Raw genomic sequence first — 26,523 nt, forward strand, 5'->3', positions numbered from 1 at the left:
AACATTATTATGGCTAGCCTACTCCCCCACCCCTTTAGTATAGAGAATAGTGTTTGTTCAGAAAAAAAAAGAAAAAAAAAAACGAAGGATTAGTCCATATGGCATCATTATGATTGGCTTTATAGGCCCCTATGGGTCCCACACATCACACTGATGAATTGGAGTAACAGATAAATGACGAAATTGATGAGTTTGAAATATAAGGGACCAAATTGATGCATTGACAAAACATAAAGTACCATTTGTGATAAAACTCAAAAATAAAAAAATATATAATAAAAGAATGATGTTGCTAATGATATTCTAACTTTGCTAGGTCTTAATTTGATCTGATTCGATGCTAAATGGGACATGGATTGACAAGTTAGATCTAATGATTTAAATCCATTATTTTGATTATAAATGGATCTGGATATGAATTATGTTTGATCCGATCCGAATTCGGTTTGTTAATAGTTTTATTTTGTAGTTTTGAGTTCAAATCCCATTAAAGACATTTTGAAATCATGTTTTCTTTCAAAATGGTTTAGGATTGATCTACTGGTCATCAGTCACTAGATAGTTGTCCAATCAATCATCGAAAAAGTCAAGAATTGCCATAAAAGTCACCTGAAAGTTGGTTGGCCGGCCACTAGTTACCAAAAAATTTAGTGAGATTGAGTAGCAATCCTTCCATTATTCTGAAGTACAGTGATATTTGTAAGATGATTGGATTGATTTTTCAATTGGTAAGCAAACTAAAAATATCCTTTTTTTTTTTTGAAGTTTTTCTTAGAAATGGTAATTACACTACAAAGCTCCTAAAAATACTATAAAATGTGTGGAGTCAGTTGGAATAAAATTGTGAATGAACAAATTTTAGTTGTCAACTGCGACATAGTTCAACAAACTTATATTTGAAGAGTTACATTTTTAAATAAAACACTTGAAGAGCTTATTTGAATGTGCTTTTAAAATGACTGAAAATATTTTTTAAAACAATTCTTAGTAAAATGCTAGTAAATCTTGAAAAAAAAAAACTTAAATATTTCTTGGAAGAAGCATCAGAAATTTCTCTAAAACCGATTTCAGTCAATTTTAAAGACACACAGTGTTTTGCTTAAAAATACGGCTAAAAGCGCTTTTTAGTCTTTTTCAAAACGAGTTTTAAACCCGGCCTGAAAACAAAACCCCAGCATAAACCCTGAAAACAATCCCCTGCTCCAAGCTTCTCGCAGCTCAAAAATGAGCAGAAGGCGGTTGAAAACTCTCCTCTGGCAATCAATTTCCGCCATATCTCCGTCCCCTCTGAAGTCCAACCCATTTTTCTCCACAAACCCATCACAACCATTCCCTTCTCCATTCAAATCCTCCCACCAAAGTGTAAAGCTTTGCTTTCCCAGATTACTTTGCACTTCTTGGCAGGACAATCTTGATGGTCTGTTCGATCCCAACTATTTGTTCAAGCCGGAGAGTTCTGGAGTTGAGTCTATTTCAGCAGAGGAATTCGCCTCTCTGCGCCATTCGGTGTTGGATACCAGTGCTGGTGGTGGGTCTTCGATACCAAAATTTGAATCAGCTAAGTTTTCTAACAATGCCATTTTGATTTCGAATGCTATCAGGAATAATAATGATGAGTTTGATGAACCCAGAAGTTTCTTAGGCAGTTTAGGGATAATCTGAATGAAACTCTGGTGGTGGAGGTGTTGAAGCTTATACAAAATCCTGAATTGGGTGTGAAATTTTTCATATGTGCAGGTAAACAAATTGGGTATAGTCACACTGCTCCTGTGTACAACGCGTTGTTAGAGTTACTGGAGTGTGGTAATAAGAGGGTAGCGGAACATTTTCTGCAAGAAATTAAGGGTGATGATAGAGAGGTGCTTAGGAAGTTGCTTAATGTGTTGATTCGGAAGTACTGCCAAAATGGGTTGTGGAATGTAGCTTTGGAAGAGCTGGAGAGGCTTAAGGGTATCGGATACAAGCCAACTCAAGCAACTTACAATGCTTTAGTTCTAGTGGTTCTAGAAGCAGATAAGTTGGACACAGCACACTTGGTCCATGTGGAGATGTGGAGATGTTGGATTCAGGGTTTAAGATGGATGAGTATACATTTGGTTCATTTGTTCACACCCTTTGCAAAGCTGGGAGGTGGAAGGAAGCTCTCGCATTGGTTGAGAAGGAAGAGTTTGTGCCCAATACTATTCTTTACACGAACATGATATCTGGGTTGTGTGAAGCTTCACTTTTTGAGGAAGCTAAGGATTTTTTGAACAGAATGCGATGCGATTCTTGCATTCCTAATGTTGTGACCTATAGGACTTTGCTTTGTGGGTGTTTGAAGAAAAGACAGCTCGGTAGGTGCAAGAGAATTCTTAGTATGATGATCACAGAAGGTCGTATTCCAAGCCCTCAGATATTTAGTTCTCTTGTACATGCTTATTGTAGGTCCGGAGATCACTCTTATGCTCATAAGTTACTTAAGAAAATGGTAAGATGTGAGTGCCAGACAGGCTACGTGGTTTACAATATCTTGATTGATGGTATATGTGGAAACAAGGAATTACCAAGCCCAAATATGTTAGATTTGTCTGAAAAAGCTTATGGTGAGATGCTTGATGCAGGGGTTATGCTAAGTAAGGTCAATGTGAGCAATTTTGCATGGTGTCTTTGCGGTGCCGGAAAATTTGAAAAAGCCTATAAGGTTGTCAGCGAAATGATGAACAGGGGTTTTGTTCCTGACACTAATACGTATGCTAATGTTATTGGCTTTTTGTATAATGCCTCCAAGGTAGAACAAGCATTTTTGTTGTTTAAAGAAATGAAAAGGAATAGTATTGTTCCTGATGTCTATACCTATACTATTTTAATTGATAGTTTTTGTAAAGCTGGTCTTATTGAACAATCTCGGAGCTGGTTTAATGAAATGATATGAAATGGTTGTGCTCCAAACGTGGTGACATATACTGCTCTTATACATGCATACCTTAAAGCAAAGAAGGTGTCTGATGCTGATCAACTCTTTGAGATGATGTTGACTGAAGGTTGCAGTCCTAATGTTATTACTTATACTGCTCTAATTGATGGTCATTGTAAAGCTGGTAGAATTGAAAAGGCTTGCCAGATATATGAGAGAATGAGAGGTAATGTGGACGTCCCTGATGTTGATGTGGGGCTTTTAAATGAGATGAGTGAATGTGACACAGTGCCAATTACTCACATATAAGAAGTTCTGATTGATAATTTTGTAAAGGCTGGAATGTTGGAAGTGGCTCTTGAGCTGCTTAAAGAGATTTCGTCATCTTCACCGTTTACATCTGTGAACAAGAATATGTACACTTCATTGATTGAGAGTCTTTCACATGCAAATAAGGTCGGTAAGGCACTGGAGATGTTTGCAGACATGATGAGGCATGGTGGTTTTCCAGAGCTGGATACATTCTTTCATCTTATTAAAGGGCTTATTAAAGCTAACAATTGGGACGAAGCTCTTCAACTACAGATAGCATATGCCACATGGTTTGTCTCTCTAATTCGTCTTTTCTTCCATACTGTAGTTTTCAACTATTTCTTTTACATGAAAATGTCTTTTTCCTCTTTATGTATATTTTCAATCATTTCTTTTCTTTATTTGGTTCTATCTTTTAGGTGGGAATATGATACATTTAATGCCCTAGAAAATGAAAAAAAAAAAAAAATAAAAAACCCTATGGCTTTTATTTTTTAGGCCTTTACCTTTATATCCCTAAGCCCCACAATCAAACCCTAACCAAATAAACCTCAATCCAGTGCTCATAAAGAATTGTGCATAGAGAACATCTAATTTGCATTTAAGAAATATTGCATCGATGAAACATTGAACTACTTCTTCTATACTGGTTTTAATTTTGAGAAGTGTTGAATTTAATGTGACATTTTGTGTTGTGTGAGCACATGCACAATTAAGGAAGCACGGTAACAAGTCTATTTGTTTCTGTATCAGCATGTAAATTTTATGAGTGGCCATGCATTTTACATCTGTGCATGGACCTTTAAGCCATTATTGACTATTTAAAGGAATGAATTAAGAAAATGTGACAATATTGGAACTCATGGACAACTACTTGAATGAATTGTTTGTTTATGTATCTTATGTTGAATGGTTTGGCCGACTTGTCTGTTCAGGAGCAGTTTTGTTCTTATCTCTCAACTTTGCCTTACTGTCTCGGTAGCATTTCACATAAGTGCCTTCTGATTTGTTGTGGATGACCTATCTTACTTTGCTGCAGTATGTGATTCAGCTGCCTCAAGCTGTAAATTTACAGTATCTACCTATAAGTTGTCTTTTGTGCTTTTTTTAAGGTTTGTAAAGACCCTTTCTGTAGCATTTAGAGGTTAGTCCAGAATTTTAGATTCATTTTGGAAAGATCTTTGAAACATAATGATCACACAGATCTTTGATACCACAGTAGTAACCAGTAGGATTGCTTCTGCTCTCTAGTTCTTACGTTGGCTTCTTTTTTTCCTTTTTTTTAAAAAAAAAAAAACAGAACAATTTTTTTTTTATCCCAAAATTTCTATTTAATGACTTTAGATAATATGCTTTATTTATTTTGTTTTATCAAATTTTAAAACTATTATCAAGAGGTAATCTATGCTTGTTTGGTGCAAACTTCAATAGTATGGGAAGCTGTAATCTGAAACAGTTGGTGCTGCGGATATCTAATTGCCTCTGCTTGTCACTGTAAATTATTTGTTTTTGTTTTTTATTGTTCTTATATATCTCAATTATTTGCACAGGATATCCATTGGCATATGCAAGAAGAGACATCTGACAGAAATTAGTGTGTTTTCTAGACCATCATTGTTTGTTACTCATGCACCATCTGATGACTCACTGGACCTGGTGACCTGGTTGACGGTTCTGTTGAGGAGTGGAGTGCATTTCTATCAGAGTCCGTGTGCAAGTATATGCAACATGAGGATGTGAATGACTGTTGCTTGCTTAATGAAGTGACTACATTTTTACTCCACTTTGTGAAGCGGCTAGAAATTCAAGAAAACTAGAACTTTTATCTCCTACCTATTCAAAGGAGGTATGTCATCTTATATAATTTCATAGCATGGTTACCCCAAAAATCTTGAGAATGCAGGATCCAATACCAATACATCTCCATGATGCCTTGATGGATATCAGATATTCCAAATCTGTATCTTGTTAATTTCTTGGAAATTTTGATTTTTGGGTATGGGATGGATATGTGTGAGGCATATACGATGGATACACAAGGGATACAAGCAAGAGTAGAAGGGGTTATTTGTAAAATTTCTATAGAAGAAATGGGGGGTAGGATTGAAAAAGAGCATCTTGGTGGGCATTTTAAGATGTTAAATAAGTTAATATGAAAACAAAACAATTCGTTAGAATCTTATTTGATTGTAATATTCCTTGTGGTCTTCATATCTAGTTTTTGGAAAATTGTGATTTAGCAGTATCAACTCACATTTCCTAAATTGTATCCATACGACACAGTTTCGATGTTCTGCACCAAGGCTTTCAGATGATGCTGCTTAATGAGAATATGCAGCAGGTCTCTGCTGCTAGAATTTATTTACTGCTCCAAAGCCATTTTCATGGTGAATCATCAGAAGGTCAGAAATTCAGGTTTTTATTATTCATATCTCTGCACTTGTTTAAATGCATCGTTGTTCACATACTTATGTACTAGGTACAGATAATTCACTATGTTATTTGCTACTTCAACATGGCAAGAATGATATTGCGCAGCTCTATTACTTACTGCTGTTGTTGCTCGTTGAGTGAGCAGGTTGGTGACGTGGAATTGAGTTCACGGGAAGTTGTATTTGATTTCCAATCAATCATGTCAAGGTAGTTGTGTTATTAAAATATCCATTTCACAGTTTTGTTGGTATCTAGGATATGCATGAAAACAAAACAGTATTGTTCGAAAAACAGTTTACAGGATGAAATTTCTGTATGAGCTTGAACTTATTTTGCCTAGTTACTCTTACAGCAATTACTTATGAGTTATGAATTGAGTGTAATAAGGATTATGTGATCAGAGCTGCGTTTGGAAATTCTCCGCAAGATCTCATAGGGTGTCTAATTTCAAATTGCAGGCATTATACAGATGCGAGAAGCTCCAGTCAAACTTCCTCATAATGACAAAGATGCCAGAAAAGTATGTCTGGGTGTGTTCGGTGATTATTAAGTGTGCTGGAATTGTATTGAAGATGTTGAAATTGTGAACTTGAATGCAGATAGAGCATGTCTTACCAGCAGGGCTATCAGTTCGATTATATGGCGGATGAAGGGGACATGTCTGATTGTGTCGAGGATGTGGAGGAAGAAAATCAAGGTGGAGATATGGGTCTTGATGAGTATGACATGGTTTGTTTCCATCAACTCTTGGCTCCCATTGTTCAATCCTTTTTTTTTTCCTGTTGTACTAAATGGACTTGAAATCCCTTGTTCTTGAGTTTGAGCAGCTTACCAAAGTGTCAGATACGTCATCTGCACAAGCGAGAAAGGGAAAGGACATTCAAGGTATTCCATGGGACAGATTGAACATAACAAGGGAAAAATACAGATTGACGAGGCTAGAACAGTACAGGAATTATGAGAACGTCCCTTTATCTGGGGAAGCTGTGGACAAGGTTTTCTTCTTGTTCTCGAGCATTTTCTTCATTTCATTTCATTTCCCCAATTAGCAAGTCACTATTGAAGTTAGCAGACGTCACTGATAATATGTGTTAACTTTGACCAGGAGTACAAACAAATGCAGAAAGGTGGAAACTACTATGACTTATTCCATAATACAAGACTGGTTAAACCTACAATCCTTTATTTCCAGGTTTGTGGACTTGCAATGCCATAACTGTTTATTAGTTTTACATTTTTTGAAGGTATACTTCACCACTAATCCCGCTCTCTCTCTCTCTCTCTCTCTCTCTCTCTCTCTCATGGGTTTTGTGTGTATGAACTTATTGCCTTAGATAATTTTGCCTTAGTTAAATGATACTTTTTTTTATTCTAACAAGATAAAGTTATCCACTCCTTTTAGCTGTTTTCGCAAGCTAATGTTCATAAAACTTTTGCACGATAATGTTCATGAAGTTTGCCTTTATATCCTACTTGACATTCTTTATTGATTTTTACATGCAGCTGAGAAATTTGGTTTGGGCCACTTCAAAGCATGATGTCTACCGCATGTCCAACTTTTCAGTCATGCATTGGTCTTCTCTATCTGGGAATTTGTCTGAGGTTCTCAATTTTGCAGGACGTGTTGCCCCAACAGAGGTAGTACAACCTCCTGTACATAATTTGTATGATCTAGTTTCTTTGAAAGAAAATAAAGTAATCAAATGGATTGTTTTTCATTTTTTTTCAGCTTTTGTTGGTTTATGCTCTCTCCTTCCCACTCCCAATTATGTTACATACGTTGAAGTGTTCCTTATAATTGCTATTTGTCCTCTACTTATGTCCATAGTTTAAGATTGCCAAGTTCTATGGTCTTGCAGAAACATGCAGGAAGTTTATTGGAGGGTTTTATGCAGACTCAGATAAGCACACTGGCAGTCAAGGACAATTTTCTTGTTGCTGGTGGCTTTTAAGGAGAGCTTACTTGTAAAGTGAGTTTCTAATGTTTACATCTCAATAGCGTGTTGACAGTGCATGGCTGTTTGATGAGAGTTAAGTATTTCCACATTAGACGTATTGTTTGGTAAATCTGACAATTAGACTTGTCTGGGATCCTGCCATTCTGATGATTTTGCTTTGCCATTGACTTGTGAAGAAAAGAGCTAATGCCATTAGCTGGCTGGAAATTTGGTTACCGTATTTGATCTTGGAAAATTACTTCTTTTTGGGGTAGAGATATGACCTCGCTACCAGAGTTTTAACTCCAGTTTTGTTTGTCCTTTACCAATCAGAACAACTGGCAATAGCGGCTTTCAGGGGAGTCAGACATGAATAGCTTGGTTTTTATATTATGAGCTATGTTGTGTAGTGCTTGTAATTTCTGTCTTGAAATTAATACTTTCTACCTAGGAAAACAAAAATGAATTTTGTAATAATATTATTAACTTTTGTGAAAGGGGTGGTTAATATTTATTTTTTACACGTTGTATTGAGTGTGAGTACCATTTTGTACACAAGATTGTTGCATGTAGAAGCTGAGATTCTAGTATGGACAGGGAATTTTCTAAATATCTTGTAAAATGTTTGACTGAATTTAAGTTAAATGAAATGTAAGAACCGACTAATATTGGATATCAGTGACAGTGTGCCAGTAAGTGTTTGTTGAAGTATGTGAAAACTTTTTGGAATAGTCTTGAGGTTGAGGGTAATGGAAGCTGTTCTTGGATAGGCAACTTAAGAGACACCTTCTGGACTTGAACCTGGAACAAATGCTGGTTAGGAATTAGATTAGGAAAGTGCATAACTAATCCGGTGTACTAGGATCCGCACTGAGCTCAGTTTTTGGATAAGGAAAGTGGTTTTGTTGCTCTTTTGTTGTACTACTAGTAAGAATGGTTTGACCTAGTCCGTGCATTCATATCTTTGGTTTCCGCAATGGTTTGTTAATGAAATGATTAAATTCAACCGATGCGGTAGCTACTGATGGCATTTTAGGCGCTCATTTCTTGTTGGATGTAATTTGTTTCTTGTAATTCTATATTTGTCATTATCAGATGCAAACTAGCGCTTTAGTCTGTTGAAGGATTATTTTTCTGGTTAATGTTCAGTTAAGTATGGTTAATGTTCAGTTAAGAATTAAATCATATTTTTCTGTCTTTATCTGCAGTCTCTTGATAAACAAGGAGTAAGCCATCACAAATATACGATAGATTGGGGTATTTTAGCTAGTTCTGAAAATCTGTTCGTCTGAATTTTTTCTTTTAATAAAACACAACTTGATATAGAAACGCTTTTTCAGGGGTGGAATGCATTTCATGGCATCCAATAATGACTGCGGCATAACAGAATATGACATGGAGAAGTTTCAGCTTTTGAATCACTTTCGTTTCCCTTGGCCAGTGAATGTGAGTCATCCTAAGAACTTAATTCATATTGATGGTTTCGGTCAGATAAACTTACCCACCTTTTTCTATTTCTATACTAAGAATCTACATATTTGTCTTTACACTTTCACTTTCTGTGAGTTTCATTGACTCCAACCTCCCTAGATATTAATATTAGAAGGCTAAGTTGTGCATTGAAGAGTATTATTTCTGATATATTTGGAAATTGTTGAGATGTCAACTAGGAAGTCAAGCTTTCAAATCAGTGTTATTTTGTTCAATTGGTTGTGCTGAGGACAAGGACAATTTTTAAAATAAAAGGAAATTGGTGACTGGTGTAGGTCGCAGACTAATTTCATATTTTGGTTTAGCTTGATGGACATTTCGTTCTTTTATAGATAAATTGAAGCAATTTTCCTTTTCAGCTAATGACATAGGAACAATTTTCCTCTCCAACTAAGGTCGATACCACTCGCCAAATTTTTCTTCGTTGACCGTCTCCTTAAAAGCACAAAATGTTGATTGAGCCAATCCTAGTATTGAAAATATTTTGCAGACTTCAAACAAATTACCTCTTTGAAATAGAAGAGTGCAATATACTTAAGTGCTTGTAAACTGGAAGTGATCTGCAATTGCTTAAACTGGAATTAATGTGTTGGTTTCTGTGGTTATTCCTCCCATAACTCCTTTTCTTAACGTGGAGCTGACCTTATTTGCAGCATACATCAATAAGCCCAGATTGTAGGCTTGTTGCGGTTGTTGGTGATCATGTAGATGCATTGCTCATGGATTCGCAGAATGGGAAGGTACCAAGATCTTTTTTCTGATCATGATGCTCTTGTCTGCAACTTATTTTGTTGCGTTTCTTTCCATAGAAATATTTTTGCTAATAAGATGAGGTAAACTGTTTGAAAATTGAACGCGAGACATGTAGACTTTGAGGAAATGGTTAATGGTGGAAAAATACCAATACAAGTGTAATCTTTAATACGATAACAGATTTTTGCTTACACAGTTGTTTTTATAATTGTTCAGCGTGGAGATGTCTACTTTTTGTTTATTTTTTAGTATACCTTAACTTCGTGTTAGCAGAGCAGTTGTGCTTCTAAATTCCAAATTTGCACCTAAAAGCATTTTCCAGGTTTTATTTTCAAAGATGGGAACAGTTTACTAACTATATACAACTTTGCTTTTTTTTTTTTTTTTTTTTTTTTTTTGTCATTTCAGACTATTGCTAAGGTCGTTGGTCATCTGGATTACTCTTTTGCGTCAGCATGGCATCCTGATGGTCGCATATTTGCCACCGGAAACCAGGACAAAACTTCCCGAGTCTGGGACATAAGAAATCTTTCATTGCCAGTTGCCGTTCTGAAGAATAACTTGGGTGCTGCTAGGTCAATTCGCTTTTCATCAGATGGTCAGTTCATGGTGGTCGCGGAACCTGCATATTTTGTGCATATATATAGCACAAAGGCAGATTACAAAGTGCGGCAAGAGATTGATTTCTTTGGGGAGATATCCGGTGCATCAATGAGTCCCGATGATGAGTCTCTGTATATAGGAATCTGGGACCGAACATACGCCAGCTTGCTACAGTATAACAGAAGGCATACGTACGGATATCTGGATTCCTATTTTTGATCCTTTTGGCGAAGGGCTGTCCATCAGTGTTGGCAATGTGATTTTCTCAGAAGTTAAAAGCAGAAAGAGTGCTCTGAGGTTGCAGTTTACGAACTATTTTTGATCCTTTTTTAGTGTAGGTTAGTTTGATAAACCAAGTTTAAAGTTGGAATAAGCCACTGATGGATTAGAACTTAGAATTTGTACAGTGATGTGAAACCCTTGTTTGATAAACCCATTTTTAGCTTTTTCCTAATCTTTTCTTTTCTTTTCACTGTTCCTTGTGCCTTTTTTTCTCCTGTAGCAGAGTGAAATACAACAATTTTGTTCAATAGTTCCGGACCGCTTAGTGGTCTGGGAAATAAGCGTGAAGGGTTACTTTAAGAAATCTTTTTCATCTTTGTCGTTCATTTTCCGGACTACTCAGTAATCTTGAATTATTGAAGACAAGCCCGAAATACTTAATGTGATATCGTAAAGTTTGTTAACTGTTTTTGGTTTTATTTTTTATTTTCTGTACTATATAAATGAAACATTTTTTGTACTTTTAAGTGTCTTCAGTTATTTTAAAAACACTTCCAAACGAGCTCTTAATCTCAATGCTTCATGCTCTTAATTTTGTACTTTTTTTTATTTATTTATCATTTGTAATAACTAATCATGAATGATTAGAGTTCTACGGTATAATTCTTGGATTGATTAAGAGCATTTCCAAGAGAAGCTCTAAATTTTTGTTAAACAAGCTAATGAACAATGTTAAAAAATTAATTTAGCTACTCTACTCAACTTTTCACTTATAGCAACACTCTATATTTTAACAAACTTTGAATATTTTACTATTAACAATTCAAACTCAACCCACTTATTTTCTAAAACAGTCTTCTTTCTCTTTCTTTTCTCCTAACTCAAGGCTAGAGTCTTATTAATTTTTTAATATTTAGCTGATGAACAGTTACTCTATAAATTTAAAGAGTGACTGTTCAGTTGCCATAAGAGAGATTCTTTTATGAAGTTATGTGTTTTTTTTTTAATTTTGACTCTTTAATTTAAACCACATAACTCCTCCACCCTTCTTAGTGTAGATGCTATATCGTTTGTTCCAAAAAATAGAATTTTGGTTATTTTGCAGCATCTCTTCAAGATGCACTGACACTGAATTTGGACTCGTCTAATTATCATGGTGCAGTCATCATATTTAATTTAAAGATGGTTCATATTTTCATTTAAGTTCATGATTAGTCTTACATTAAGTTTATGCTTAGTAACCTCTTCATGGAAGGTAGAAGGTTGTTCCATGCCTAACTATTTAAAACCACTACTTATGTATGGAAATACAATTATTCAGAAATTAAGAATTACTTTTCAACTTGGTTTAGTGAAGAGTGTTTTTCATCCTATCCATAAACTCTTATCTCTTTGGTGGATTCCTTAGAGTGGCGAGTTGTTTATCTTCGAGTATTCACTTGTGGTTTCTCTTTGATCTCCGTTATCCGGTGTCATGCTCTAATTCATCTGTGGTGCCAATGAACTGTAAAAAGGGTAAGGTTATGAAATTGATGGAACTGCAAATCTATCTGTAAGAGTAAGACTAGTGTGAGTCATCTCTGCACTGTCACAATGGAACTGGAAGCCAAGGTTCTCTTGTAGTAAAAAGACAGAGGAACCCCACTGCTCCAATATCTAGTTAAGACCGTCGGTGGAACAAAAATTCTTGGATGTTACTCCGAATGTTTTAACCATTAGATCTTGATTTACTCCTTCCCTCGGCCGTGACACTGACAGCGACGCAAAGTGAGGAGGCGAGTGGGCTGCTTTTGTCTTTGCCCGTGACATGTTTGCTAGCTGCCAAGGGCGTCCCCGTGAACCATACGTTGGTCCATGTGAGTGAGCCCTGCCGGTGTCTTTCTCTCAAGTCACAACCCACCATGCATGCATATGTGTTTCGATTTACTCAATTGCCTACTTGCCTATAGATTCTTCTCATTTCTTTCCCCTTATGTTGGTTGTTAGGTTTGAAATTATTAATACGAGCTCGCACACCAAACGTGTCGATATTCTGCTCAATTTAATCACACTGGTATGAGGTGTTATATGATCGTTTAGATATTTTCTAAATTTTGGAGTTTATTTCCTCACTTTTTTCTTCTTCGGTTCGTAGTTAGGTTTGTAAAATTATCATGAATCGGTTTAAGCATTACCTAATTATCTATATACCAATTGTTGGTTCCTGGTAGATTTCAGGAGTGAATGTTTTTTATTTGCTAATTCCCTTATATGTTGTTGGGTTTGAGGGAGTATGATTTTCTTCTCTTCAAATTCTCCTCCTCTCCCCTCATTTCCTATTTAAACAGTCACAATTAAGCCACGTCAACATCTTTGTTGATTGTTTATAGAGAGAGAGAGACAGAAAAAAGTGAGAGCGAAGAGAAGGAGAAGGGATTGGAGGAGAGAAAACCCTACTTCGAGTTTGAACGACATTCAAAATTTCAAATCCTAAAGGCGTTGGGGTCCAAAGTGGCAGAAAGAGGAGAGACAAGAATGTTTTTTATTTAATCATAAACTATTAAACTTAGGTTCGAAGGACACAAGAAAATGAATAATGTTTCATTAAAATTTAAAAGATGCTTAGAGTGTAGAAAATATTCACTAAAAGTAGGAATTCCTCCTAATATTTTATCAGGCCAAAACAACACACATTCGAAAGGAATCCTCGACCGGTTACGGTTTGATTGAAATTTGGGAATTCAAGGGTAGTAAAAATGACAAATGAATACAAACAAAGAAACAATTATATACAAAATTAGGTAAAACATGAAAATAATGGATTACTAGCTAGCTTTTGGAACTCCTGAAACATGCAAACACAACATATATTTAGTCTCAATCTGTTTTTTTTTTTTTTTTTTTTAATACAAGCTACACTAAAGGATGAAGGAATTGAACACAAAATCTTGGGTCCAGACAATGATGCCGGAAAATTTTGGGTGGGTTTGAGCCATTGTGGATGAGGTTCGGGTGGTAATAGAGGTTGGTTGCAACCTAAAGGGCTTTCCACGGATGCACTCAAGCCACTCTCTAGTTTCATGGCATGAATGCAATCATGTAGCCGTTTCCAGCATATACTTTCCACTACTTAAGTTGCAAATACCATTTATATTAATACGTGTTTTTCAAGCATGCAATATAATATTCTTGCATAAAAGGGACTCAAAAGGGGAATATTTTACTACTCTCAATGTAATATTTTTATCAAATCGTTCAATCTACTGATATGCAAACAAGATTATTAGAGTTGGAATTATTATGTCTGAGATCATTAACTCTACCAAGTGGCAAGTGCAAGTGGTACTCAAAGTCCTTGTATTTTTCATCAAAAATATGTTTTTGCATGTATACAAATTCACTTTCCTTAGCAATAATAGTAAAAAATAATCTTCTGTGGAAAAAATGGATTGCATGCAGATGCAGCTGGTCCTGCATTTGCATTATTAGATGTTATTTGGAAACGGAAAGTGAAGTAACGAGGCAACAAAGAAGCTGAAGCAAGCGACAAAGATAAAGAAAATTTGACTTGGTATGCGGTTGGCAGGCACATGTAATTAGAAGGAACCCTTAGACCCACGTTATTGACCAAAACTGTCGTAACCTTGGTGCTTCAAATTTTCAATCTCTTATCTCTCATCCAACACTCTCTTCTTTCACGTTTAGGGAAATGTAAGATGATTCTGTTGTCAAATGTGTGAATCTTGATTATTAGTAAGACATACTTTTAGATATGTCAATACACTCGACATAAAATCGCACCTTACCCTCCAATACTCTACTGTGTCTTACTTTACTCCTTGTGCGGTTGTCCTCCATGTCTTATAATATTACTTCATTTCGTCAACGGGTGGAGAGAAAAGTTAGTTCAGTTTCGTTGATGTGATAAGGGTTGTGTAGTCTTTTTAAGCCGTTAATTTAGGAGTAGATTAATGAAATTGTGCGTTTCAATAACAATCTTGAGAAATTGAGCTATTTAGGGTTGCTAATAATGAAATTTAGGGTAATTATTCTTCTAAAAGTGTTTTTTTACGATTTCAGATGTTTTAAATGTGAAAATGAATTAAAAAAAACAAAAGAGTCACTCCCACGTAAATGGAACCAGCAATTCTTTAACCGTTGACGGAATGGGATAAAATGAGACACAAATAATGAGTGTAAGGGTTAAAGTCAGAGAGAATCAAGTGTAAAGAGTAAAATGCTAGGAATACCATGTTTTTAGACCATAATTTGTAGACCAGATGATGTGTTGGTTAATGGTAAGATACATTCTTTAATAATTTAAATAAATAATCCAACCATCAACCACCATTTCATATAATTTGCAAAATATGATTCAAAATTTCAAATAATGATCTTTCTAGTATCACCTTATTAATAATGTAATTATACGTGTAAATCTTAGGTGGTACTTCGCACCTCCATTTCTCTCCCAACCAATATTGGTTAAAAATTCCAAAAAATACATGCAATAGTTTTAGCAAAATATAACTAAAAATGTTTTTTTTCCCGTGGAAATCAAATGCTAACTCACTTCATGTTAGTTTTTCTTTGAATTTAAATCGTAAATTCATAGTCTAACAACAAAATACATGTTTTTTTTTTTTTACCCAAAGCTACACGTCTTCTGAAAATGATGGTTGAAGAATATTATTTTTCACAGCTTTGCCTACTCACCCACCATTTTCATCTCTTGGGCCTTCACAAGGGACCATACAAACCCTATTTGGTGACGCAAGAAAATACTCTCTCTCTCTCTCTCTCTCTCTCTGTGAAGACGATCAGTTTACTCAAAAGTCCCAGTTTCACACTCACATTCTCCCTTTTCCCCCATTTTGGCCTTTACAAAGCAACCATTACGCACTCCATTTGGTATTTGACAACTCTCTCTCTCTCTCTCTCTCTCGTGAGTTCACAGTAACTAATAATGCAATCGAACAGTCTTTTATGGCGGATTTTTCGTGAAGTACGTACGGTGTTACACAAGTAAAAGCATCACTCTTTCCATAACTTCTGAAACCATCAGCATTAGAAACTGTATTCTCGTCAACAATGGCTTCTCTCGGATTCCTCCAACATATGCTGCCATCAATATTGATATTAGCATCTCTTCACGCCTGCATGGGAGACGCCACAGTTCCTTCACAGCTCAACAGCGACGTTCTAGGCCTACTTGTCTTCAAATCCGACATCCATGATCCTTCCTCGTACCTCGCTTCATGGAACGAAGATGAGAACTCCCCTTGTTCTTGGGAATATGTACAATGCAATCCAGCCACCGGAAGAGTCTCTCAGCTGTCACTCGAAGGCCTAGGCCTAAAGGGAAAAATCGGAAAAGGGCTTCAGAACTTGCAAAATTTGAAGGTACTTTCTTTGTCAAGCAACAATTTCAGCGGAGATATTAGTCCGGAGAAGCTTGCTCTGCCTCCGAATCTCGAAAAGCTCAATTTAAGCCACAACAGTTTATCAGGATTAATTCCCACTAATCTTTTCAACATGAGCTCCATCAAATTTCTTGATCTTTCCGATAACTCACTCTCAGGGCCACTCCCTGATAACCTGTTTGATAACTGCTTTTCGCTTCGCTATCTTTCGTTATCTGGTAACTTGCTTGAAGGTCCTTTGCCTAGCACACTGCCTAGATGCTCTTCTTTGAACGGTCTCAATCTCTCAAACAACCATTTCTCCGGTAACCCTGATTTCTCTTCTGGGATTTGGTCTTTGGCAAGATTGCGCACTCTAGATCTTTCGAACAATGCCTTTTCCGGATCTGTGTCACAAGGGATATCAGCCGTACACAACTTGAAAGAGCTTCTGTTACAAAGCAATCACTTTTCGGGATCTTTGCCGGCGGATATAGGGCTATGTCCTCACTTAGAGAAGATTGATTTGAGCTATAATATGTTCACTGATGCATTACAAGACTCACTTCAGAGGTTGAATTCTTTGACATTTTTCAGTCTATCAGATAACATGTTCTCTGGTGATTTCCCTCAGTGGATTGGTAGCATGAGCAGCCTCAAATATTTGGATTTTTCGAACAATGGCTTCACTGGAAGCCTCCCACCTTCAATGAGTGACCTCAGAGCACTCAATTATTTGAGTTTGTCAAACAACAAACTTGTTGGTACTATTCCAACTTCTCTTGCATACTGCAATGATTTGTCGGTGATTCGGTTGAGGGGTAACACTTTCACTGGAAGCATACCAGAGGGCTTGTTTAATCTGGGGTTGGAGGAAATTGACTTCTCCCACATGGGACTTACAGGTTCTATTCCTCCGGGTTCCAGCAGACTCTTCGAATCTTTAAGGATGTTGGATTTGTCAAGCAACAATGTCAAAGGAAATATTCCAGCAGAAGTGGGACTTTTCTCCAACTTGAGGTACTTGAATTTGTCATGGAACAACCTTCAGTCAAGGATGCCTCCAGAGCTCGGCTTCTTTCAGAACTTAACGGTGCTAGATCTTCGAAACAGCGCCTTGTTCGGTTCTATCCCAGAGGATGTATGTGATTCAGGAAGCCTGGCAATTCTCCAATTGGATGGAAACTCATTGACTGGCTCAATTCCTGATGAAATTGGCAACTGCTCATCTCTCTATTTGATGTAAGTCCATGATTGCCTTTTTTTTCCCTAAATTTTTCCCATTTGCCTTTTTATTTACTTATGAATTTGAACTAAAAGAAATGTCACATTTTTTTGTTTCAGGAGCTTGTCACATAACAATTTAAGTGGTACTATTCCGCAATCCATTTCGAAGCTAAATAAGCTCAAGATTCTTAAATTGGAGTTCAATGAGTTGAGTGGAGAGATACCCCAAGAACTTGGAAAACTAGAAAATCTACTTGCTGTGAACATATCATATAACAGGTTGGTAGGGAGGCTTCCTGCTGGGAGCGTATTTCAGAGCTTGGATCAAACTGCGCTGCAAGGAAATTTGGGAATTTGCTCACCATTGTTACAGGGACCGTGTACGCTGAATGTGCCTAAGCCTCTTGTTCTTGATCCAACTGCGTACAACAACCAAATGGGCGGTCGTAGACACCATAACAAATCTGCAACATCCACAAAAGACCAGCGCCACACCTTCCTTAGCTTATCCGCCATTGTGGCAATTTCAGCAGCTAGCCTGATTGTTTTGGGAGTGATTGTTATAAGTCTTCTGAATGCATCCGCAAGGAGGAGGCCTGCATTTGTGGAAACTGCCTTGGAGAGCATGTGTTCGAGCTCTTCACGATCAGGTAGTTTGGCATCGGGGAAGCTCATTCTCTTTGATTCAAGGTCATCCCCGGAATGGATTAGCAGTCCTGAATCCCTACTCAACAAGGCCTCAGAGATCGGCGAGGGAGTCTTTGGAACAGTTTACAAAATTCCACTTGGAGCTCAAGGAAGAGTAGTTGCTATCAAGAAGCTGGTCACATCAAATATAATCCAGTGCCTCGAAGATTTTGATAGAGAGGTTAGAATTCTGGGGAAAGCAAGACACCCGAATCTAATCGCTCTAAAAGGGTACTATTGGACTCCACGGATGCAGCTGTTAGTAACAGAGTTTGCCACCAATGGCAGCCTTCAATCCAAACTCCATGAAAGACCTCATTCAAGTCCACCTCTTTCATGGGCTAATAGGTTCAAAATCTTGCTTGGAACAGCAAAGGGACTTGCTCATTTGCACCACTCATACCGCCCACCAATCATCCACTACAACATCAAACCTAGTAACATCTTGCTCGATGAGAGTTACAACGCGAAGATATCAGACTTTGCACTGGCAAGGCTCCTGACAAAGATAGACCGGCATGTAGTGAGTAACAGATTTCAGAGTGCACTAGGTTATGTGGCGCCGGAACTGGCATGCCAGAGCTTAAGGGTGAATGAAAAATGTGATGTGTATGGTTTTGGCGTGTTGATTCTTGAGATCGTGACTGGGAGGAGGCCTGTGGAGTATGGGGAGGACAATGTGGTAATACTGAATGACCATGTTAGGGTTTTGCTTGAGCAAGGGAATGCGTTGGGGTGCATTGATGTTAGCATGGGTGACTACCCAGAGGATGAAGTCCTACCAGTGCTTAAGTTGGCTTTGGTTTGCACCTCACAGATTCCATCCTGCAGGCCTACCATGGCAGAAGTTGTTCAAATTATGCAGATTATCAAGACCCCAATTCCACAAACAATGGAGGCTTACTGATTCGAATACGGGACGCATGGGTAGAAACCTAACATCTTATCCACTAGGATATTGGACCATATGCAATGTTTGTTTTTTCTTTTGTTGTTTCTGTGTATTTAATCAGTTTTTTCTAAGCTTGAATTGATCTTCCATATGTTTTCAATGTGAATGGTTAGTGTCATTGCAATGTGAACTTTTGAAATCGGTTTAGGAATCTTTTGCCTTGGCGCAGTGGAAAGGTTGTCCCTTTGTGACCGAAAGGTTATGGGTTCAAGTCATGGAAACAGCCTTTTTGCAAAGCAAATATATGACTGCATACGATAGACGTTTCTTCCACCTCCGATCCTTGCTGGGAGCCTTGTTGGCTTGGAGTTTAGGAATCTTGCACCTCAAGGAATTGTAGCACCAGAGGAAGAAATGAAAGTTTTATGTCCATTACATTTGATGGGTTTGTTAGCTGAACTAGACTAGGTTTTACCATTCAAGACAGGATATCTGATACAAGATAAAATGCTCTGAACCACGATAACTACGAGTCTCTTGTATTAAACTAAGACTTGTTTGGTAAAATGTAGTAAAGTAAATATTAAATTAGACTGGACCATACTGCACTCTTGCACTATTCGGATTTTTTTAAACTCGTTAGCACGATCAAGTTATGACTAATCTTAACCATCGTAAAATTTTGAGTGTTTACTCTAGTTTCATATAATAAGGGACAATCAAGTTCAGTTCAATACAATTCAAAATTTTAGAAAGTAAAACTTTATTTATTTTTTTAACGAACAATTCAGTTACACTAAATTCATTTAAACTACGAGAATAAGTTTTAAATTATTGTACTTGTAACACTCGGGGCATCTCCATGATTCATCCACTAGAATTGTAACGCTAAAGACTTGTTCACGGGGTTTATACTGTTATACACGAACATGAGAGAGAGAGAGAGAGAGAGAGAGAGAGAGAGAAGGTTATCACAATGAAAGTGTGAATTTGGTAGATAAAATCAAAATTACATGTCAATATTTGGACGCTTTCGTTGTGGATGTGGGGTAGCCGACATAACGTTTTCTTCACGGGTGACGTTACAGAAATCAATTTATATTATTATATGTTATCATGTGGTATAAAACGACATGAAGCTGTGTATAATAAATAATATCAAGGAATCTTGCATCATCGTTTCATCCCCGATAAAAAGGAGGAAGATTCTCTACCTTCTTATTCTCATCTCCTTTTATCATTTCTTCTCACGCATTGTTTTTTTATCTTATTATCTTTATAAAAAAAATAATAAGAGATGTTGACGCGGTTTAACAGTAACCGTTCAAATAGGAGAAGATGAAAGGGTAAAGAGATTAGAAGGGTAGGAAATCCTCCTCCAATACAAAACGGGGAACAAGGTAAGCCAATTTACTTAAGTGGTTCGCTCGTGATTATTTTTCATTATTTTCTTTCAGGTAATGCTAAGGCGATTAAATTTGTAAACAAAATTTTAGAAATTAAAGAACGTGAAAGTCGATGATTGGTTTATTATTTAAGTGTTGATAAATGTGTTCATTCCTATTGGTGACATATCATTTAGGTAACAAATTTTGTCTCCCTAACATTACTCATTTTCTTTTCTCCATAAAATTCTCCAAATATATATCGATGGGTGCAATAATGTGTAGGAGAATTCTCTCCCCTCCTAATCTTTCTTCTTTTCTCTTCCCTCCTACTTGAACGATTATGGTTAAGTCATGTCAACATCTTATATTGATTTTTTTATAGAGACAATAATACAAAAAGCAATGTGGGTGAGGAGGGGAGGAAAGGGGATGGGAATAGAAGAGGAGAAAATCCTACTCCTAGTAATGTCGTGCCAAAAATGGGTGATAAATAAACATGTCAGTTGCAAGGTACTTCTGTCCTGTTTGGTGGGTTGGATGGAACAAGTTGTGACTAAGTTAAATGAACTTGTGTCTAGTTCATTGTTTGTTGTGTCAAAATGTGAAATAAACGCACTAGACATAATGTATTATGAATACACAATTGAGTGAGTTATAGCAGCAAGCAATAGGATTTTCCTAATCCTCTCTTCCGAAAAGGAATAACGTGAAATTCTTTTTCCTTTCCTTAGAGACCAGGAGATTGGATCTAGCTATAAGAAGAATGCTTGACTAATAACTAACACACTGCTTGGTCTTTGACCCCCTCAGTCACTACGAAACGCCCCCGAACAATGCAATGGGATGTGTATTTATCCATCTTTTGACTCGAAATAGGAGCAGGTTTGAATAAGGATCCGAAAGTGTCTAGAGTTAAGCCATGAGGGTCTCTTAACGCCTTCTTTTTTCTTCTCATCAGAGTTATTTCAGACTTGTCATGGTCAGAGAGAAGAGAGGAACAAGCACACTTGCAAAACACAGTACAACAGAGACTTGTATGCTACATTCGGGAATGATGAATCACTCCGAAAAAAGGTCTCTTAAACCCATTCTTTTTTTTTTTTTTTTTGAGAAGACTCTTAAACCTGAATTACAAGTCCTGTTTGACAAGTTCTACCAATCCAACCACCCCAAAGGCCCAATCCCATCGAACCCACCAAACCGGCCGATCAAATTTTAAGAATCAGTTTAGTATAGTTGTGGTTTTATAAAAAAATAAAGCAACGATTAATTTGCAATTACAAACGATTTTCAGAGTAAAGGAAACGGAATCAGATAGAATACGACCAGCATCATCTTACATCCGGGTCTAAAGGCATAAAATATTGCTCAAAACTTGACAGATTTGTAAAATTGGAAAATTTCTAAATGTTCATCATCTTATACAGGTAGAACAACAGAACAGGAAAGTTAATTCTCCTTACAACTAACATTTGAAACACTGCATTACTTCAATTCTCGTGCAACGCCTTCGTCAAATATAATCTGCTGAAGCTCTGGCCAGTAACCCTGTAAATTGCACAATACGTGTTAGAATTGCCAGAAGAAATACTACCATTCAGAATCATGGGTGGTTATGAAAGTGCCATGCAAAACCACTTTCTGCCGCCCAAAAATATAAGAGGATAGCATCTGCTTGCAACATACCCATTAATTTGGTTGCAGTAGTTTGAGATCTGATTTGTTATGAGAAAGCTATCCAAACGTGAAGGCTCGGGTAGTGGCTTGAAAACGGGGTTTGAAGGATCCTCCTCAGGTAGAGGTTCATCTCCTGCGGCCTTTCGTGCCATATTCTCCACCCTATGAAACACAGAAGAGGAAACTGAATGACTAGTACACAAAAAACTGTAAAGCCAACGAACACATGCCAATCACATATAATTAAACCATTAAAGAGCAGTGTTGACGCCATTCAACATGTAAAATCCCAAAAAAAAAAAAAACGAAGCCAAACACCATAATAACAAATCTATCAAATATCATGAATAAAAGAATCCATTTCAAATGAAATATATTACCTTCTCTTTTGGATCCATGCTTGCTGTTGGGCTTGCTGACGTGACAGGTTCCTGTAATAGTATTGGAACTGGAAGACAAGACACAAATTAAGACATGCAAATGAGCAATCATAACATGAGAACACTCAGATAAGGAGAAGACAAACCTTCTGCTGTTCCATTGACAAATCATCCATGCATTCAATGAGAAATTCCATATTCCTCTCCAGAAATGGGCTTGTGGATAATTGCAGGCGGTCGTAATCACACTAAAACAGCAAATAGATATAATTACTAAGACAATTTCAAGACTCATATAGAATTTCTCATAAAAATATCGTATACAAACCTGGACAACAGGTGTATCAGCTTCCAGCTCAGTCATAAAGGCACTGATAAGTGCAGAATTCGAAACTTTGATCTGCCAAGTCCAAGCAGCATAAATATCAAAAGAAAATAGTAAATCCGTACACAACCTTCAGACAAACATCAGGCAAAAAAAATAAAGGAAAAAAGAGGGACCAAAAATCACCACCTTTTATCAGGAATACTGGAGAGCATGAAATATTCAAGTTAGACCACATAACTTGATAACGAACAAGGAACAAATCTGAGATCTTTATTCTGGTTTTTTAAGAGTAACCCAATAGCGCATCATCCTTTTTGGTCCTTACAGTTTTCAATAACGTAAAGAAAAATTTTCTTGGACCCATAACAAGTTCGTTTTTTAAAAGCTAAAAGATATGCCCGACCTAACATACTTAAAAAGAACTACTTCTCTTATCAAAAAGAAAAAGTACTACTTCTAACAATTATCTGACTACTTTTCCAGTACAGGTGACTGGCATGACCATCAATAAGCGTCTCTGATTACTAGTTCCGCATATTGAATAAATGATAGGTTAACTGTGATTCATTCAAAAGTTGAAAAGTGATATCATAGAGAAATTATACAAATAGGTCTTGATATAAAGGATCTATAGACTGTATTATCCTAGTGCACGAAATAATCCAGTTCAACAAACTTACAGGTATTTCTTCAAAAATATCCACCCATGATAGGTTTTTCTCCCTCAACCTAATGCCACAAAACAAATAACAAAATGAGTTTCCATCCATTCGTATAGGTTTGTATAATAGCACTGAAACAAAATGATATCATACTTCTCTCCCGTAAAATTGTTAGTGCGGTAGAGATCCATGAATGAATCAGAAAGCTTCAGTGCCTTGAGTGCTAGAACACCTTGATTGGACTTCAATGGATCATAAATTATGCACACACAACGTCTAATATTTTCCTTCAAACACAAAAAAATTTATGGAAAGACATAAGTAATTAAGTGAAACAACAGCCATGTTAAAGAAAAAAATACAAAAAGTACGCAGTAGAAACTAAAGCATGCATAATCACTTTTAGCTGCTTTCTTTTTTGGAAGCCCAAGGCTACAGCAGTGCTTATTACAATGCCAAAACAAGAGGTTTGGCCAAAAAAACAAGTCTCCATGATAGAGTTTTTCCAATATTGATATTTTAGTCAAACGTTCTAATTGACTTTCATTCAATGGAGTATGGTATCATTTTCATACCTAACAAACTTCAAACAAGATCGAAACCAAATTTACATTAGGTTAAAACTACGGGTATCACATTATAAACTCAAAATATACCAATTAGTATTTAATAAGCATATAGGAAACTGTTGAAGTGCAAGAATCAGTGAGCAGATCTGCGATAGGGCTTTCAAATGCTCATACATGAGCATTCAAACTGCCTCACATGTCTGCCTGCATCACACGTTCACCAAAACTGGCTTTATGTGTGTGTTGCATAAAGCCAGTCACACACATAAAGCCAGTTTTGGTGAACGTGAGTCACATCAAAGATCTGTTGTCCCTCGTACAAACATACATGAGCATTCAAACTGCCTCACATGTCTGCCTGCATCACATGTTCACCAAAACTGGCTTTATGTGTGTGTTGCATAAAGCCAGTTTTGGTGAACGTGAGTCACATCAAAGATCTGTTGTCCCTCGTACAAACATACATGAGCATTCAAACTGCCTCACATGTCTGCCTGCATCACACGTTCACCAAAACTGACTTTATGTGTGTGTTGCATAAAGCCAGTTTTGGTGAAGATGAGTCGCATCAAAGATCTGTGTCCCTCAAACAAACATCCTTGGATCGTGAGGTTGCTCCTTCACACCACTACCACCCTTATTTCCAATGCCTAGGACATTGTTCATGAAATTAAGACTAGACAAATGGGCTGAAACGTAACAGCAAAGAACCAACTTTTTTTACAAAGGCAGATAACAATCAAACTTTTGATAGCAACAACCGCCTCAATACAATCAAAATCTGCAAACAACCAACCAGTCCATTTTCAGAACCTCGCAACATTATTTGGATGCCAAAATAGAGAAACCATCCAACCCTATGGAACTTTTTATTTCTATCACCTAAGCTCCTCCTCAAAGATTACCTCTTCTCCCTACTTTATTCTATTAAAGTCTTTTGGTTTGTTAAAGGCTACTTAGCAGTGTGGCTACTGGGTAGCACTACACTCTTCCTGTCTCTTCTAAAAAAAGAGCAAATGCATTTCACAAGCTTGTCAAAAAATTTCTTCTTTGTCATTTTGCATTCTCAATACCCTATATTGTTCTATATTGAACATCCTCTCATGCAAACTTTCGAAGACTCTTCCAGTACAAAATAAAAATAAACTGGCTTTGCTGCTGAATCCTTAACCGGATACAACAAAACCACCTTCAATTCATATGACTGGCCCACGCATCCTTGCAAAAATTAACTTACAAATCCTAAAATCCTCCTACAACTAAATGGTTTTAAAACCATCATCAGACTTGAAATCCAACCACAAAAACACTTGGAGGCAGATTTCTAAATCACATAGATGTGCAGCTTCTTAAATTTCAGTAACTCAAATTAGCCATAAACTCTTTTCTGTGGGGTTATGACTGCCACAAACAATGTGAGTAAATGAAAGATGTGAATGTACATATAACTAAAATAATAATTGCAAAATCATTACCTGGTAGTTCATGAATGTCTCGATCAGCTCCACTGTTTGAAAAGAACCCAACAACGTAGACTGGTACCTGAAAAACATTAGTAAAGAGACTTATATATTGCAGAGGACAATAAGAGAATGAGAACCTTATGACCAATATCTTCCCTTTTCACACTTGACTCTGAATACTCAGAGCTTCATACATCACAATGTATACTATACACATGTCGGAGATGAATATTACAAAACACAAAATTTGACCCCTTTTGGCATGCTTTGCTTCTTTAATGAAGTAATAATTTGACAAATCAAAACTACTTACCATCCAACAGTGTTGTTGTCAACATTAACCTCTCTCAAACATCTCATCATCTCAAGCTGGTAATTGGCACCATCGGCTTCAATTTCTTCATCCTCCTCTCTAACCTGAATAAAAAAGTTACACATACAGATATAGCGGCATATTTTGATAACAAGAGAGGAGCGAGAAAGCCATTCAGATATCACAAAAAAAGAAGCTCCTGCATCTACATACCGGGAAGGGGAAACAATTGGTAACTTCGAGAACGCTGCCAACATCTAACCCAAGAAGTTGCCCCGTGACCAAAGCCGGCGAAAACTCCTTGCAGTGTTTGATTATCTTCAAGATAACCTGTTTTTCGAAAAAACCAAAAACCACATTAAAACCAACAATCAGGCAATCCACCAAGCCCAGTTCCAGTAGCAACCAACAGGGATTTCACACAACAAATATTATCTCAAAATTTGACCAATTCGAATGATATTAACAAAATTTGAGCAGGGTTTTTTATTTTTCCCTAAAAATTACAAACAAATTCGATATCATTATTCTATAGCAGTACAGTAGCAGAAGAACAATAAAAAGTCCGAAGCCGTAGAGAGTTACCAGTCCCTCGATCTGAACGACTCTGAGAGGAGAAGCAACCTCTTCTGTCGCCGCCACCTGAAGAAACGATCTTGCCCCCGCTGTACAAATCAACAAAAACCAAACCCAAAATTTACACATACAGCAGAGAAAACAGACATTGAAATTTACAGATAAAATTACAGATGGGGAATTGTACTTACGGGTCGCCATGTTGTCAAGTCGCGGAGGCAGCAGAAGAAGCGAAGAGAGACGGAGACGACGGATCAGTAAGAATATGGGAAGCCTTGTGTCTCTCTCTCAAGCGCGGAGGAACCTCTATGTAAATTGAATGTGATATCGAAA

At 36.9% G+C, this 26,523-nt stretch overlaps 2 protein-coding genes and 2 pseudogenes across 2 annotated transcripts; 3 read left to right on the forward strand and 1 right to left on the reverse strand.

The window, feature by feature from the left end:
- The first annotated feature begins 1,224 nt into the window (after window positions 1-1,224).
- LOC137723216 (pentatricopeptide repeat-containing protein At1g06710, mitochondrial-like) lies at window positions 1,225-4,793 on the forward strand (annotated as a pseudogene).
- LOC137721656 (uncharacterized WD repeat-containing protein C2A9.03-like) lies at window positions 3,235-10,738 on the forward strand (annotated as a pseudogene).
- Window positions 10,739-15,514: 4,776 nt separating this feature from the next.
- On the forward strand, window positions 15,515-19,014 carry LOC137723124 (probably inactive leucine-rich repeat receptor-like protein kinase At3g28040). The gene is made up of 2 exons (XM_068462293.1): window positions 15,515-17,270; window positions 17,373-19,014. Exons 1-2 carry the CDS (start codon window positions 15,718-15,720, stop codon window positions 18,847-18,849), a joined length of 3,030 nt encoding a protein of 1,009 aa, XP_068318394.1. The 5' UTR covers window positions 15,515-15,717; the 3' UTR covers window positions 18,850-19,014.
- Window positions 19,015-21,518: 2,504 nt separating this feature from the next.
- LOC137722779 (eukaryotic translation initiation factor 3 subunit H) lies at window positions 21,519-26,523 on the reverse strand. The gene is made up of 12 exons (XM_068461866.1): window positions 26,382-26,523; window positions 26,200-26,279; window positions 25,828-25,944; window positions 25,615-25,718; window positions 25,314-25,380; window positions 23,423-23,556; window positions 23,288-23,336; window positions 22,608-22,679; window positions 22,426-22,527; window positions 22,280-22,347; window positions 21,909-22,061; window positions 21,519-21,770 (listed from the first exon to the last, which is right to left on the reverse strand). Exons 1-12 carry the CDS (start codon window positions 26,389-26,391, stop codon window positions 21,713-21,715), a joined length of 1,014 nt encoding a protein of 337 aa, XP_068317967.1. The 5' UTR covers window positions 26,392-26,523; the 3' UTR covers window positions 21,519-21,712.

Source organism: Pyrus communis, chromosome 17 (genome assembly GCF_963583255.1).
Source record: "Pyrus communis chromosome 17, drPyrComm1.1, whole genome shotgun sequence".
NCBI classification, from domain to species: domain Eukaryota; kingdom Viridiplantae; phylum Streptophyta; class Magnoliopsida; order Rosales; family Rosaceae; genus Pyrus; species Pyrus communis.

Coding starts and splice junctions, on each gene's coding strand:
- LOC137723124 (XM_068462293.1), top strand. CDS start 15,718: ATGGCTTCTCTCGGATTCCTCCAACATATGCTGCCATCAATATTGATA. Junction 17,271..17,372: donor TGCTCATCTCTCTATTTGAT/GTAAGTCCATGA, acceptor TTTTTGTTTCAG/GAGCTTGTCACATAACAATT.
- LOC137722779 (XM_068461866.1), bottom strand. Junction 23,337..23,422: donor AACAATTTTACGGGAGAGAA/GTATGATATCAT, acceptor TTGTGGCATTAG/GTTGAGGGAGAAAAACCTAT. Junction 21,771..21,908: donor TACTGCAACCAAATTAATGG/GTATGTTGCAAG, acceptor TGCAATTTACAG/GGTTACTGGCCAGAGCTTCA.